General features: G+C 33.1%; 1 protein-coding gene across 2 annotated transcripts in view; it reads left to right on the forward strand.

Annotated features, from left to right (window-relative positions):
• Nucleotides 1-17,594, forward strand: part of LOC128229201 (potassium voltage-gated channel subfamily H member 2-like) — a 141,406-nt gene that overhangs the window by 71,849 nt on the left and 51,963 nt on the right. For both annotated transcript variants that reach the window (XM_052940941.1, XM_052940942.1), the window contains exon 4: nt 15,803-16,539. In XM_052940941.1, coding sequence (XP_052796901.1) covers nt 15,803-16,539 — 737 coding nt within the window. The remainder of the gene's footprint in view (nt 1-15,802; nt 16,540-17,594) is intronic.

Here is a 17,594-nt window from a genome sequence, read left to right on the forward strand (position 1 = left end):
GACATGTCATATGTATATCAGTTGTGTATGGTCACTTTATAGTAGTCCGTGTTGGGAGGAGCACATTTGTAAACACGTGTATACGAGTAACTATAATAAATAGTCCAGTTAATTTAACTGAAATACAATTGTTGTAATAACATAACTTTCAATTTCTATTCTTGCTATTATTTCGAACTTATTATAAATGCATATATATTACCGGAAAGTGTAATTGTGTATGGTAAGACTTGTCTCGTATGATTTGCTGCTAACTTACATTTAACATCAACTCTTATTGAGTTATAAAGTGATACTTTCACGTAGACCTTTTTATAATCACTCTCAAACATTTCACACCTATTGTGAGATTTATTGTCTAGAAGAATCGGTATCTATAGGTATCTCAACACAAATTGGATGTGAAAAGCAGAACCTAGATTAAAATGATTTAAACAGTTCATGTTATGCAGGTGTTCATATTGATCATCTCGTCCGCATTTTTTTCCATTTCGACCTTGTTTAGGATCATTGAATATATGAAATATATACACATGTGCTAGTGGCTTCATACTGTTAATAAGAACAACAATTGCAAACGTTAAAAAAAATACACCTTAGTAGCACCCTCAACAATTATCCCATTTTCCTTTCCTTTTTTCCACCACTTTTTGTGTGTTTTGTTTTGTAAAAGGTATATTCACATCAGTTGCTGAAGCATAATTTTGTCCATAACATGGGAATGTTAATAATGATTTATTTGTTTGTGTGGATACCACTGGCAGTTTCCTTGCTAGCATTACATAATGATACTGAATGCTCATCTTAACAGGTTATTTCATAACTTGTTTTATGCAATTTGTAGACTTAATAACTAAATATAAATAAAATGTACTGTCAATGAGTTGTCCAATCCGAGTGTCAAATTGAGTCCACGTTCTAGGAACATAATTACTCTTGTGTTTGAACTATACGTATATTTGCAATAAATCTTTAATTCATACAAGTGAAATATTTTCTGTGCAAGTAACATTTAAAACAAATGTTTTTTAATGAAATTATCTTTAATGCCAGACAAACAATTTGGACTAGAGAATACGATTCGGAGAAATCTAAAATAGATTAACGTAAAAGAGTTTTTTTTGGCACATGCCTTATTGTTCGGCCAAACATTATTTATTTTAAATCATATATATTTACAATGTACCATCCCAGAAAAAAATAAAGTTGCAAAACTAAAAAAATACAATTGTTCAAAATACATACACTTCATCGGGATACTAAGGCTTTTAGTGCCAAATTTCCATCTTTTCCAATTTTAAGATAAACAACTCTTATATTCTCATCAGGTACGCCCTACTTGAAATGACTAGAAAAATGCATTTAGTTTTACTTTATTTTTTAATATGAACTTTATTTCCTAAAATACTATATACACAAGCATTTTTTTTTAATTTTTAAGAAGCGTCAACTGTATTTTTTGTAGTATTAGTAAAAAGATGAGGGGATGGTTTCACTTTTCCGGTGACTGTTACAAATTTCCATTTCCCAATGTTACTCTAAGGCAAGTTTTGTGAAGACACTCCGTTGTTAAATTTAACTTGCAACGCTCATTAATAATGAAACCTGAAGTGTATTTGCTGATAACCGTAACATGATTAGCTCCAGGAAGATTTATATCTACCATTATCGTAGGATTCTGCCCTACCTTCCTAGAAATATCCCGTCAAATTACTTGGTTAAACATAGCGTTTTACACGATGTGCCAATATATTAATACATATCTATTAAGCTGTTCCAATAATAACTTCATTATAAGAGTTCATCTCATTTTATCTGAATCCTGCAGCGGACGGTTGTCTCTTCAATCACCCAAGAACATATTTTACCATATCTAACGTTTTCATTTTACATAATATACAAGTATAAAAACCATCATTTGTTATATAGCTTAACAAAAACGTGCAACATATGGCATTATCCAAACATTGTTTTCGAAATCAATTAAAATTCGGATATACTAATCAAACCATGAAATCGTTTTTGATAATTTGTTCCTAATCATTTTTTAATCTTATTTATGAGAACTATATCGAACTTATTACACTTCACTAAATACAGATAAATGGACCATGATTCTAGCCGAATTGGCCTTCGTTACGATAATCATCAAGTGATGCCTGGTAATCTCTTAACAGTTTAAGCAAGTCCGTCCAATTCGACACAAGGTGTGTTTTTACTCTGTCCTATGTTAGGAAAATCTCTACATTGTTCATAGAAATCAGTCGAATGAGTTTTAGACGTATACATATATGGCCTGAAGTAGATAATTTTAGCAATGGCAATGTTCTAGCTGCTCCTCTTTGTTCTTAATATAGACATGTAATTTATACTATTTTAGCTCTGTTTTTCGTTTCAGTTAAGGTTATAATTGAATGTTATATATTATTTGTTACGGTTATAATTTTACTAAAACCTATAGAAAGTATTGCATGTTTATAGACGTTTATTATTTTATTAATCATGATTGTTGTATTTCATGTTCATACATGTGGATTTCATAATCATGATTGTTGTAATTATAGTTTGCATAATTGATGATATGTACTTAAAAATGTTATTCACAAGCCATATATAAGGGACAAAGATTGCGAAATGTACTATATGTACATCATCAGTTTTCTAAGCATACGCACATTATAATGCTCAAGCGGGTTCTGCTCAAGTGGAGGGCATTTTCCTAAGGGCATTGTAATCTTTGTAAAATTGAACTCCTGGAGACAGAAGCAAGTGTTGGTCTACGAAGCATCGTGTGTTGTACGGCCTAGCTGTTGTACCCGTCTTCGAGGATCAGAAGTGCTCCGAACATTGACGGGAGTCAATCTCTTATGGAGGCCCCGCGTCGTAAGATATGTTAGCTCAAAATTCCTCTTAACGTGTTGCCCTTTCCTGAAGTTTCCTCCTCCAAACTCTTTGGGCTGCGTCATGGTGACACTTCAGCTTAACTCTTAACCTCACCTGGCGATGTAGGTGGAGTTACCATGTTATTCGTGTATTTCGCTCAACTGTTTTTGAACTTTCCATATAAATGTATCCAATGCATCCAGTTCAAGCTTGTATTATGAAAATAAACATTATTATTATATTTTCTAATATATTTATTATAAATTAAGAAAGACAAATTGCTCTATTATTTTGAGTTTTATCGTATACTTATTTTCCCATAAAAAGTATTACCTTTTTATTTTATCCTACTCCTTGGTTTATAAAAAACTTAAGGAAGATGATATTCTGATAAACGCACCGTTAGAAACAGTGAGTATATCGAGATGCAATGTTGCTGTATTTCTTGCTTTGGCCCGTGAATAAAACCATAAATGCAAATCTGGTGGATAAAACATCAATGACGTTATTTCCGTTTTGACGCCAGTTGGCTAAAATTTTGCGCGCTTTTCCGTTTCGGACCTTTATCTGCTGTTCGGATCTCGTGTTTTGTTTTCTAGAGTTATACATATAAGTAACATACTGGCTGCCAAAATGAATATGCCTTTCAATATTGCATGCATGCGAATGTATGTACCTTACATATACGCAAACAGATGTTGATTTACAGGTCAATATATCAGGGAAAACGCATGTTCATGTGTTCAGGAATATTGCAGTATTTATCATGATCAGTTCTAATCATAATCCGAATTTTGCATTATTGTTATACGTCGGATACATTCAGGCTTTTCATTTACCTTTTGCTTATCAGCTTGTTTCCATCAGCTTCAAATGCAGTGTTGCATAACAAAATGTACACAAACCTTTCATATAAATGCAGGAATTTCTTTATAAATATAAAAATTTAAACTAATTATAAACAAAAGTTGCAAAAGCTGAAAACATTTCAGTCTTACAATAGTTCTGTTGAAAAAATACTCATCAAGTGAAAACAAAATGAAACTCGAACATTTTTATATAACATAAACTAAACTTAAAAAAACTTAAAACACAGGCCTTTATTCTAAAACATTTAAATTTATTAATGAAAGAAAAGGGTTTACAATCGTCTGATTAATCTTATCAGTTATTTGTATCTGAGAGCTTTGTTTTACGATAAATTCCCTATGCCAACCTTAGGTCGTAATAAAACCAAATACAATTGAACCTATATGGTTTATATTTACAAAGGAAAATACATTTTTTGAAATTTAGAAAAATTACATCAAATTTGGAATTATTGTTTCCATACCCTTCTATAACAAATACTTTGTACGACAATGTTAAAACCTTATCAATATAAAGCATACAATGTATATGCTTTTCATACATCTTCCCAAAAAACGTCCGTAATACAGTTTTGTCTAAAACACTTACTTCCATTAGCCATTTCATCCTTATCAACTAATGTAGCTATCAGCTGAAACATTTATTTTCACTATGTTATTATACTTTATAGCTATTTTATTTGTTTGCTATATAAATAAAGCTTGCAACAGCTATGTCTTTTATTCCACTTTCTGTCACAAAAAACTGGCCTTTTTTGTTTTCAATTCCATACTAGCTCTGAAAATGTATCAATGAGTCGTTTTACAAACTCATTTGATGGATTTGGTAACAAATTAATGTGTAATTGATGGTAATACAATTGGTTTTACAACTGTAATTTTAACTATCGGTGTTACCTGTCTGCTTTTTTATATATTAAACTATGCTTTACTTTAAATATATTCTCATCAAAATTTATCTCACACATTTGGTTTAGAGCAATAATAAAATTTACATCAAGTAACTTGAACCTAATATCGCCCGTAATAAATCAAATTTTGTTTTTCGTGGATCTGGAAGGGAATTTCAGTGTTACAGCCCAAACTAATTTGGTCTTATCATGATTTACGTTTAAACCTAAAAATTGGGAGAATCTAATTGAAACATTTCACTGTTTTCACATTTTTTTTGTACCATCCAACAAAAAAGATGTATGATCTGCAAAATGTGAAATAATATAGTTTGAACTATCGATACAAATACGTCTTATATCTTCACAATTTCTTAATCTAAATAGCTAATATATCTGAACCCAAAATAAACATGTACGGAGAAATATGACCTACCATTCCGTTTACAACATCTACTATCTTAAGAGAGGCTGAGACTTAAAAACATGTATCGGTAAAACAATTTCGATGTTGTCCAAGAACATTTATATCCATTTTTAAACATATCTGCAAACTGTAATGCCAACATTTTCTCAACAAAACTAAAACATATCGAATCAAACGCCGTTCCGACGCCAATAAGCCTTACGGGTCCAGGAATGTGATCATCAAACATTATAGTTTACAATAGGGTTGGATTTTCACTTACAATTCAACCTTTAACGAACTCTGGCTTGTCTTTTGAAAATGAAATTATAAAAGAAAAGTTGCTATGCTACCCGGAACGTTTTTGTATGTATCTGGAAAGATCGGTATTTTGCTTGCGAAATCAGTTGAAATAAAGTACAAAATTGCATTCTTCCATAACTTCTTCTGGGGCTGTATAAATAAAACATCTCAACACATATAGTGAAATAAAAATCATGCAACGTAAATTTAACCTCCCAACCTGACTGTGATCAAATGTATACATATGAGTTTATAATTGAGGCCATTTTCTGGGATTTAGTTGATGTACAAGAGTTAGTCTTTAGCTAAGAAAAATGCATTTTTTAGTAAAATAAATAGCTAAGAAAACAAGCACCTTTTTCAAAAAATAATCGAACTCAAGTTACTTAATGAATATAGTCCCTGTTATGAATTTCCTATAAGGTATGCTGCATATTTAAAATGTGCATTCAAATGATATCAACATATTAGACTGGTCACCAGCCATTAAATTTACCATTACAGCCAATGGCACGATAGACCATTATTTTTACATCGTATACCTTACAGACACAACATAACAAGATAATAAACACAGATAACAAAAACATTTTCATCGTTATCAATAGCTGTGTGAATGATAACAGGAGTTAAAATGAGGTTAAAGTAGTTTGCGAGTTCTCAATGTCACACTTATCAAAACATGTATGAATCAAAGTTATGGTTAAACCTGTAAGACTCAACTGAGCCAGTAACGGCTTGAAGACAACGTAGCTTAAAGCAAAGGAAATAATTAAAAATCACAAAAACGGAAACGTCACAAACAAACATAAAAAGACAATAGATTAATGTACATTCATGAGACCAGTAAGTTGTTTGTTTATTATTATTGGGAGTAACGGTTCAGAATAGTAAATAAAACTAGAAACATCTCATTTTGTGCTTTATTGTTTGTAGCTTGGTTTGTCACTGTAGTAAAATTTGTGTAACATGGACACATAGAATACGTGTTTTCATTGGTTACCTTCCGATTATATTTATTATGTCCAATAAGCTACCCGTATCCATGTTGCCATTCGTTTTGATATTTCATGTTACCCACCCTTGGTTTCAGGTGCAGTTTCATCCTGTTTTTAGAATCTATACTAAAATCCATGAACTTGTTAACTGCAATTAATAAAGGCATGAACCCAGTGGGAATTCTTTGATCCTACGTTTTATAGACAGGCAAACCTAATGCATCAAACCTCATATATTGGTATAACAAAGAAGCATTCCAACTGGGCTTTTATCCCAGGCAAAACGGCAATGAAGAATCTAAATAAATATTGTTTTTTCCATATTCAATACGTCGGCCTATTAAACTGACATATGGAAAATAAATATTTAATGTGTTTTGTGTCAGGTACAATCAATGTGGTTCATATATTTCATTGCATAATACTTTATTTAGGATTCCTTCCATTTTTACTGTTTAACATGTAAAGGTTAACGTATCGATTGTAAAGGAATTGAAAATACGGTCTTTTCAATTCAGATTTATGTTTTAATAAATATAAATATTGAAACACTTTCTTGTCTACTTTTAATGGATTTATTTGGATAGTCCCCAATATGTTTTTTTATCTGAAAACGAAAAAACACACGTTCAATATCATCAGGGTCGGTGAATACAAATTTGAATTCAAAAGGAACTTCATAAACAAGCCCTGTTGTAAGATACAATATCAAAGGACCACCGAACAGGGACGTCTTAATGTAATGTTTTCACTTATGTCCACGTGTTCCTTTTGTTTAAAATGCACGCTGGTCATGATCCTTCTGTTTAAAAAAGTGACCATTGCCACACATGTACAACCAAATATTCAATACAGTATCTTCTCATGATGTATGTTTTTGTCTATAAAAACAACTTATAATTTTGAACTTCATAATGAAGGTATAATTTATTTGCGCGCTTCATGGGCTTCTGTTTAGCATTTCAGGAATATTTATATATACCCTTGATATGATTAAAAATAATGCCAAAGAACACTTTCAAACATTCTGAACATACACCTCTCTCTTTCAGGGTTTTATACGACAAGAATGGATGTTATTGCTAGTAGAACTTTTTCTTATACGAACTCGAAAAGATCGGCTACCATGAAAACTTTGTGATTATCTGTCTACGTTCTATAACATGTGTATTGAATTTATTATACTATCAAAATACTAGTCAAACGAAAAAATGAGTGATAACATTTCTGTTGCAAATGGGTTTGCGATTTTCACTCAGTTTATAGTGGAGGTGAAATCAGAAGGCAGCTCTAGGTTGAAAATGTGTTAAAACATTGCGGACTCGAAACTGATTGAAATCTTTTGGGAGTTCCCACTCAGGTTTTAACCTTTCTTTTATATCTTGATTAATTAAAGGTTAACAAGTAATGAGTTTATTGTATATAGCCTTCTTTCACGTTAGTGTCTTTTTGCCTTGATGGTTTTGTAAAGACCAACATGCGTAGCAGATAATTATACAGTCTACTGTGTCTCGTATACAAGCAGCGTTTGTCCTATTTTTTAACAAACGTTTCATAATTATGTTTAACTCTAAATCAAAATACAGATACAACGCAATATTTTATACAAATGTAAAAATTTCGAAGGAGCATTGCAACACACTATAGGTTAACATCGACTATGGAAAACATTTGTGTGTGCATTAAACCTTTCTGACGGAGAAAAACATGAGAAATGTCAACGTTATCTTCTGATGGAGCGAATGGAGATACAGCCTGCATCTCTTTACGTCTGGTCGTATTGTGTTCTCACCACAGTGAGAATGATACTCCATAGGAAGTAATGTTAGACTTACTTTTATGGCTCTTCAAAAGTATTAATGAAAATAATTCATGGTACATCAACCGTTCAGGATTTGACAGAGGGCAATGTTCAAAAACAAAATAAAACACCATATTGGCCCCCTCTTTAATCAGAAATTAGGACTTCCAGGACAACATGTTTTTCATAATTCATTTTGTTTTTGGCAATATACATTAAGAAAGGAGTAATAATAGAACGCAGTCATACTCATTGCTCATAATGCATTCTCTACGATGGTGCACCACACCAAAAGGTTACTCCACCATTGTCATAAACTTCATCTCCATCAAAAAATTCTGACAGTAATGTTCCTTTCAATCATGCAAAATCGACATTATTGAATTGAAGGTTTTTTATTCTAATGTCCCTGAATCATCACTTTCTGCCTACTTCATTATCTTTGAACAGTGTTGAAAATTGATTTAAATTCAGTTGACAGCTAAAACTTTAAAGTCAAGGACACACTTTTAACATAAAGAACTTTTAACTTTACAAGGTTACATATCTCAATGTAAAAAATAAACCTTGTCTGAATTACCTGACCCTACCATTACAAAGGGTACTTGCTGTCCAGACTTTCTGTCCAAATGGAACTCAAAATCATTATCATTAATAATGATTTTTATTATTTATATGACACCATATTCCACAGCTAATAAGTAAATGATTATATAATATAACTTTTGCATATAAAAAAGGCTGTAATTCAGGACCTTTTCGTGAAAAAAACCCCACAGTGTATTGTGATTTTCATTCTGTTTGTTTTTTAAAACAGTCGAAGGAATTTTGAAGGAGGATTTAAGTATGAGAATAATTGAAGCCTAGAATTTCACTGTACAGCTCAGCTTCACTGTAACATTAAACAATATCACAGCAAGGCTCTTTGCTTATGTACATTCCAATAAATCAAGATATCTTTGTTCCAAATAAAATTAACAAATTCTATATTTACTATCAAGACCGGCATTCAGAAGCATCTTGAAATCACAGACACGACGTTGTTAAATTTTACTTAAAAACGCTTACATCGCACATTAATTGGGAAACCTGAAGAACATTTGCAGATAACCTGCCTTACCTTCGGAGAAACATTCCCGCAATGTATCTGTTTTAACGCAGCGCTTTACAAGACGTGCCAAATGCCAATACGTTGATATTGGGGAATTACCTTGGTAGTGTTATTTCTGAATCCCGCAGCTTCATTCAAAAACATTTCCATGGACTCTCAGCATAAACCCATACTGACTTGATATATTATTCAATCATTAAATATTTTAAAACACAAATTTATTTCTGTTGCAACACTTTTAAACGATAGAACATAAGTAGTTGAATTTAAACAGAGGCAAGATACAAAGATACACGAAAACGCGCTTTCATGAACAGATTGAGAAGCACATTTTACTAAGTGTATTGCAAACAGTACTTATTATTGCCTTGGATGTATAGAGTAATTAAAAATGAACAGATGAAACCTTTTAATTGAAATTCCTATAAACCAGGATGTAAACCAAATGGAAACGATGTTTTTTTTTTGCAGCAACTGCACTTTATTTTGTGATGATAAATACGCCTGGCCCCATCATAACGCTAAATCTCGACTCATTATTCATAATTACAGCATAAAATGGTTTTAGTCTTTCAAAATATGTCAATATTCCGAAGATGTTATACAGCTAAACATGTAATTGAGTAAAATTATATTTTTGATATCATTTACTTAAGCTTATTGTACGCTCTTAAACTAGTTTTCTTTCTGTGAGAAACAAAGAAACAACTATAAGAGTAAAATCATACAGGATTTTGAATCATAGCATGCTTGTATGTGGTAAATGAGTTGACATTGATATCGATATTTGGATAAAGACTTTTATGTGATATTTGGGTCATATCTTTATACTATATAGACTTGTGGATTGAACAAAAAACATAGCGTTATATGGATTTTTCGGTATGCCGTGCTGTATTACGTTCAGCTGTTTAAAAGGATATGGATAGAATAATAACCTATAACATATCCGCCTTCTTTTATGATGTAAAGACTGTTTCAAATTGTGAAGAATGTTTTAATTACAATGCCGTGGTATGGTATCTGATACACCCGTAAAAGTTATGCTCCCATCTGTTTTAATATTTTATAATGCAGAATCCCTAAAAACAGGTGCATTTTCATCCTGTTATCAAAATGTGTACTGCAACCATTGATGGGGTAACTGGAATAAGTGTATGCATGATTCTAGTCGGAAATTCTTTGATCTGCCTTTTAATTGCATACAGGCAGGCTAATGCATGAAACGTGAAGTATTGGATTAAAATTGAGCATACATCACACGATTATATTCGATGTTAACAGATATTTTTAGATTCTATTACAGTGATTAATTGTTTTATACACATTTAGTACCATTAAAAACCTCTGTCCATTAAACTGTCATATGGAATATCAATACTTAACGATATTTGTGCATGGCATAATCATTGTACATTCAGAACCTTTCTTGCACAATTGTTTTATTTAAGTCTTCTTTTATTTTAACTGTTTAATATGTTCTTTCAAATGGTTTGAAATTGTATCGATTGTGGAGTTATTTGAAACCCGATCTTGTCCATTATGAAATACATTTGTGTATGTCTGATGGTGCATGAGTGTTCGTGTGAATACAACAAGTTTACATCGCATCAAGATATCCAAGCCATATCGTTCCAAACGTGTATTAAATAGTGACTAAACAGAAATAAGACATATTCATTCGACATAAGTTTTCGCAGTATTTTAACTCAATTATTAAAACTTCTAATCTCCCGTATTCACGGTGGAGAACCCACGTGACTTAATTGGTAAAGTGCACGGCAACAAATGTCAACAAGTCTCGATTCAGGTAAGGTTTTTAAAGATAACTTTCTTAATATTTGGAGATTTTTTGTGAAATAAAGACCATAAACCCCGCATTTAAGAGCTCTATCCACGGTTATAAAGAACTTTCTCTAATATCCTAAAGTTTTCCTGAAAATCTTGACCAAAAGATTTCTCAGAGTTGAAATCTAAGGCAAAGTACACGGCTTTTGACAAATCTATCGGTTTACTTCATGTTATCCGTAAATAATTCATACAAAAATCTTACTTTAAGCAAATTTAATGTATTTTAAAGTTTTCAGCGTGTATTGTTGAACTTCTTATAGTTATTTCAAAGGCGAAAATGAACTAAAACCAAATTGATAAAGTACACGGACATTTTAGGTTTGATAAAGTACACGGTCGTTTACAACCTTCAGTGTATATACTCATTATTTCACTGACTGGTGCTTAAACGAGTTATTATAAATATATTTATTATTTCTATTCTTCAAATTCACTATTGAACATTGCTCCATGTTTGACGCATTGTAATGGAGTGGCAAGGGAAGAATGAACGCGTTTTAACAGTTAGACCGACAGAGTCGCCTAAATGATGGGCTCATTTTCATGAATCATGGAAACATGTGTTATCACACAAAAGTCACAAAAAATCTCCAAATATTAAGAAAGTTATCTTTAAAAACCTTACCTGATTCGAGACTTGTTGACATTTGTTGCCGTGCACTTTACCAAATAAGTCACGTGGGTTCTCCACCGTGATATTTGTATAAATAAATTGCAAATAAAAGAAAAAAAAGATACTGGGCTCAGTTGAATTGAAACTCTATTTATCGTATTTGATATTGTTTTGGATGGAACTGATTTAAATAATATGCACACATGTACATTCTCTGCTGAAGAATATAAAGAGAGCTGCTGCAGATCATCCAAAACGACTTCATTATATAATTCATCAAGACATGCAAGAATAATTTCCCTGTGCACCAAGTAATTGTGAATTACTCCATTTTCCTCTCTCCCCCGCAATCGTTCTGATCAAACTGCCGCACTGCAAATCTAATCAACACGTAAGTTTCCACGCATTATAAGCACCTCGGTCGTTGGATGTTTTGCCTCTAAACATCTCCTGACGGTAATATCTTTGATCAATCGACGTCATTTTGGTACATTAGTGCAATGTTGTTGCGAGGTTTGATTCTCGAAAGCAAGGATTAAACATAAATAGTTTTGCTGCCTGAAATTTGTCACTTAATGCATGTGTTTTCTCGTGTAATAGGAATGGTCCATTATGATACGATCGAACTTCTTAATCGACAATATCATGCATTTTATTCTTAGCCCTCTACCGACAGACATCGAAGGGTTGCTTCACGTTATGATATTTTTGACAGTTTTAAAGTTATTGATGACAACCACTTAAAAGCAATCATTATTATTCCAAACCTTTTTCAGAAACAATTTTGAATTTCGCCGTAAGCGTTTTCAATTACGCTTTAGTTATAGACATAACATTTTAAGAGCATATACACAGATCTATTATACATGTTTGAAAAAGAGACAGACTCTGCGATAGCTCTTCTGTAAATGTCTCGGAGCGTTCTCGAGGGAAGTGCTTCTCGCTGATAAAGATGTCATGGAGGTTAAAGGAGGCTGCGAATCTGTATAAACACGACGAGAAGAGACGATGATCCGAAAACTGAATGAAAATTTTCAGGAGAAACATAGTTCTTGCATAACGCACACGTGTTTCCGAGTTTTTACCGGACCTCGAAATGTCTGTCTTCCCCTACCCGCGTAAGGCGACTCACATGCGCCTACGCGTCATAACAGAATAATATTTCAATGGATTATGGTACTAAATTAAAAATAGAATGATTGATAAGAACATAGTCAGAACAATGTTCATCAACAAAAATTAATACAAAATTAAATGACACCTCCAAAAAGGCGAAGTCAATCGGGAACTATTTGACGTTCACTTATCGTTTACTTCCACACGTGCCCTCAGGTCGGATTTTGTCATCTGCACCGAATACATGAAAAATAAACTTATATTCAACTCCCGGAGGTGTTAGAAAGGCGTCACTGGACATTGAACCTTCCTGACGAAGAAAACATGAGAAATGTCAACGTTATCCCGATGGAATTCAAGGCGTCGATAATAATCTTTAATATTACTAAATTTAATCGTTTGATAGCGGCTGATTTGTGGGCCGAGAACCTGAAGATGAACAGATCCGTCACTTGTTAGTCGTAATTTGACATTGTTCTAAGAGCAACTATAATTCAACTAAAAGTTTCACTGTTCTCTAGCTGCTGGATAAAGAGAGACAATCTATACAGTTTTCGAAGCATTATTGGAAACACCATAATGGGCGCTTGTGGAGAATAAAAAAGGGCGGTCATCCGTTCCATACAATAGAAGATTGTTTAGTGAATTATCGTGAATATGTAACACCGCAGCTAAACATAAAGCAATATGGAATATACACTGGGAGAGGACATTAAATGGCTGCAAGACCGAATAACCATGCCATTACTTTAAAATAATAGGAAAACAATTACCGTTTATACATGCATCATTTGAAGTTATATCTTCATCTCCGACGGTATAGTTTCACTCCCGTTTAGTTGACACCAATATCTATCTGCTATTTTATAAAACCATATACTTCAATGATCTATAAGTACATCGTAGCGAGTCCCAACTCACCAAAATCTTGTGTAATTGCTTTTATTTTTCTGTTCAACAAAATACTTAAAGGGAATTCGTCACATTTCTTGATTGGGTCTTTTTGCCAACCTTATAAACATTCAAGGCTTCTATTATCATGCGACATGCTTCAAAATAATAATTGCCCTCGGCGTATTAACTTTATGGTAAGACATACTTAGAATTAACAGTAAATAGGATAACAATGCGGTAAATCACTGCTTTGAGTGAACAACTTGGTTACAGTATATATCGAATCAAATTGATCAATAAATACATTTATAAAATATAATTTCAAAATTCAAACGTGAAATATAACATAATTAGATTGACCAGGGTACAGACGTTATTTTGTGACATGTCAAACTTGCAATAAATGTTGGTGTACGGCCTGTAACCTTGTACAAATAATCCAATCAAAAATACAATTGATGGTCATCAGAATGTGATTTCCATCGTAAGCTGCAGGCGGCTCACAGACCTCAATTTGATTTTCTGGGACTAGCCAATAATATGGCTGGTTACACTTGGATAATAATACGGACGTCCCCGTAATGCAGCGAAATTAAGCACATTCCTGCTTTAATCATATCTACTTCAAATTCCATGATTGGTATCTACTGTATTGCGTTATTTATGAGAATCTGACGTAGTCTGCAGAATGTCTACTCTAGCAAACATATTCCTCTCTGGCGTGTAGCTGTGAGGCATTATAGTAAAATGACCGATAGCATAGATATACAAGTCGTCTATATATGCACAGGGGAGACAATTTCAACAACGTCAGTTCCGAAATGTCGTAACGTTCGCATACAATTTGGTTCGTTTTTATTATAATACTTCAAATAAATTTTATTTTATACTCCTTTTAGGCTTACAATAAACATAAAAAAAATCGTGGCCTGTATGTTAATTACGAAATGGTATGATAAAGTGCAGTTGCACTCGGTGTATTAACTTCACAATTGTAGTAATCAAAACAATTATTAATTATCTTTTTTATTTATATATCCGATCGTTTGCATTCCGTTTAGAAGTAAACCAAATCCTGAGATGCTATCCAGTAAGGACCACTGCATAAACACTGTACTTTTATAAACATTTGCTGTTCTATAAACGATGACTTCACATCCGGTTTCATTTTGTTATAGGCTCATGACGTCATTTCCGATTTATATACAGTTATTGACGAACGTTTAAAGAATAAAAAAAATATAAATCAAGAGAAAATGACATTATTTCCTCGAATGATTTTATGAAAATTGAACTTTCTTTAAATACTTCTTTATCATAAAACACAAATTAGAAATATAAATATGGCTGAAATTGCTTGAATATTACCAATTTAGCAATAAAGGTTTCCACTTATATAGTACACAATCATGCGGAGTGATATTGATGTATGACACATGCGTTATACAGAAAATGGGTAATATTAATCAAACCGGAAACAAGGTTCACCATACGTTAATTATATTTATTAAAATAAATCATAAGTTAATAGAAACAAAATCAAATGCAATGTCCTCTCCGAGTGTAAAATGTTGTTCTTGCTGAACATTATATGCTCTGTCATATATCCTAACTTAAGAACACGGTTTTGAAAATAGTCAAAGGGAAAACTATTGTAACGTTTTAAATAAAAATAAATGAAATATCTGTATCCTTATATATCATATATAAACAAGCTTTGATTTGTCAATACAATGTCATTTCAGTACGAGGCGAATAATATCAGAGACAAGCCCATTACTGGATATGTGATTTAGTTAAGAATTATGGCACCCAAAAATAGCCGCATATACTAGAACAGGATATCACAGCAAAGCATATTCAGTTACAACGCCACAGCTACAACATATACATCAGTAAATGTTAAGCACACTTGACTCATAAATAATGGAATAACCTATATACAGTATTAAGGTATAGCGAGTGGTTTGCCATTTTCATATGAACATGTTTTTGTGTCTCAAAATAAGATCATTGTTTTGGTTACTAGGTTTGTTTTGCCATGACAAATATTGTTAACTGTTTCAGGCGGTGGAGCCTGCTAAGCCCAATGTTGTCAAGACTGAAAGTCCCAGGCGAGAAGGTCCGTCTAACTCTGATTCTTCTCACTCTTCCGGAAGTGGTTCACAGCTGTCCTCACCTATTCGGAAGCTGGAAGGATCCCCTCCTCCCAAGAAAGCCTCTCTGTCCCCTCACATTCCACGGTCTGACTCTGTCAAGTTCCATAAAAGACCGGCCAATGGAAGCGCTATAAGATCGATCAATATGGACGATAAACAGAGAGCGCCGCGATTATCGAAACGCGTGCCTAGTCTAAAACTCAAGCGAATGGGTGCACAGTCACGGAATTTAAATAATGCAAACGTCAGTGAAAATGTAGAGGGAACTATGCCGTGCCTACCCCAATGTGGTAGAGAAAATCCATCGATCACAATAACTATAGATTCGGATGATGATTCAATTTATAGTGATTATTTAAGCCCAGATGTAAACTACAAACCAGAAATGAAGGTGCAATTCATAGGTGACGAAACGAGTTTGTATGGAACTCCGAAAGAGGAATTGTTACCCAACTGTAATAATAGTGTAAATTTGGAAAAATCAAGTCCAACAAGCTTCCTGAGGGAGCAAATATACGCGTTCTTCCAGCCATCAGATAATAAACTTGCAATGAAATTATTTGGAAATAAAAATGCCTTGCTCAAAGAGAAGATGCGACACAAGCGCCAGGGTAACTGGGTCATCCACCCGTGCAGCAACTTCAGGTGAGTCCACACCCTCCCTCGACAACAAATGTATAATGACTAGAGTAGATCATAAGTTCACAAAATTAGAAATGTTCAATTCAGTGTGTACATAATGTCAACAGTCACACTTACATAAATGTACTACACCTTTTCATTTCCCCAAGAATATTCGAATACAAATTGTACAAATGCTTGATATTGGTAGTAGTCTAAATACGCACGCTTTCTTGAATATGCGGAGATGCATTTACGTTGGTAAAATCAACATTGTAAGATATACAGAACATTCTTAAAGTAGTGAATGGCTTTGGTTATTCTTTGTGTATTCTTGTTTCTGGACAGCTGTTTATCTAAACTTAAGAACCGAGTTATTCAGCAGCTATATCAAGTTGTGTTTTAGATTCAGCATTGCACCAACAATCAAGAAGAAGCAATCTAACTCACTTTTCTAAGAACGAGAAGAAAATAATAATTACATGTCAACATTTGATATTAACTGACATCTTAAGGTTTGTATTTCACTGCGAAATTAAAACTGCCAAGTTCTCCGTCGTCCATTATCTGCATTCCAATTATTTAGAAAGTGTTGGTACTGCACATAGCTTCTTCAATTTTGATAAGTTGTCATGACACTTGGACCTCCCAGTTTGTGAAAGCATACGCCTCTCACGTCCACTGTTTAAGATTGAATAACCATTTTAATGATACAATGACTTTATAATTTACATATATATATATATGTGTGTGTGTGTGTGTGTGTGTGTGCGTGCGTGCGTGCGTGCGTGCGTGCGTGTGTGTAGCTGTAGCATGACAATGGGAAACAAATGTGTGTAGAAGCTAGCTTTCATGAAGAAATACGTCCTGACCTTCCTGATCAACCGCTTACCCTGGATTCCACGTTTCTATAAGATCTGATAGCAACTTTAATTTAGACGATCGTTTCCTACTCTAGTGATCGGTTGATGTTGATTATCATATTTGCAATGTAAACTACATGTAGTTCGTTTCTCTATCAACATCAAAGAACAAAATAAATGTTTTGAGCATTATGATATACTCGACCAGAGATGTTA

This window comes from Mya arenaria, chromosome 3 (genome assembly GCF_026914265.1).
Source record: "Mya arenaria isolate MELC-2E11 chromosome 3, ASM2691426v1".
NCBI classification, from domain to species: domain Eukaryota; kingdom Metazoa; phylum Mollusca; class Bivalvia; order Myida; family Myidae; genus Mya; species Mya arenaria.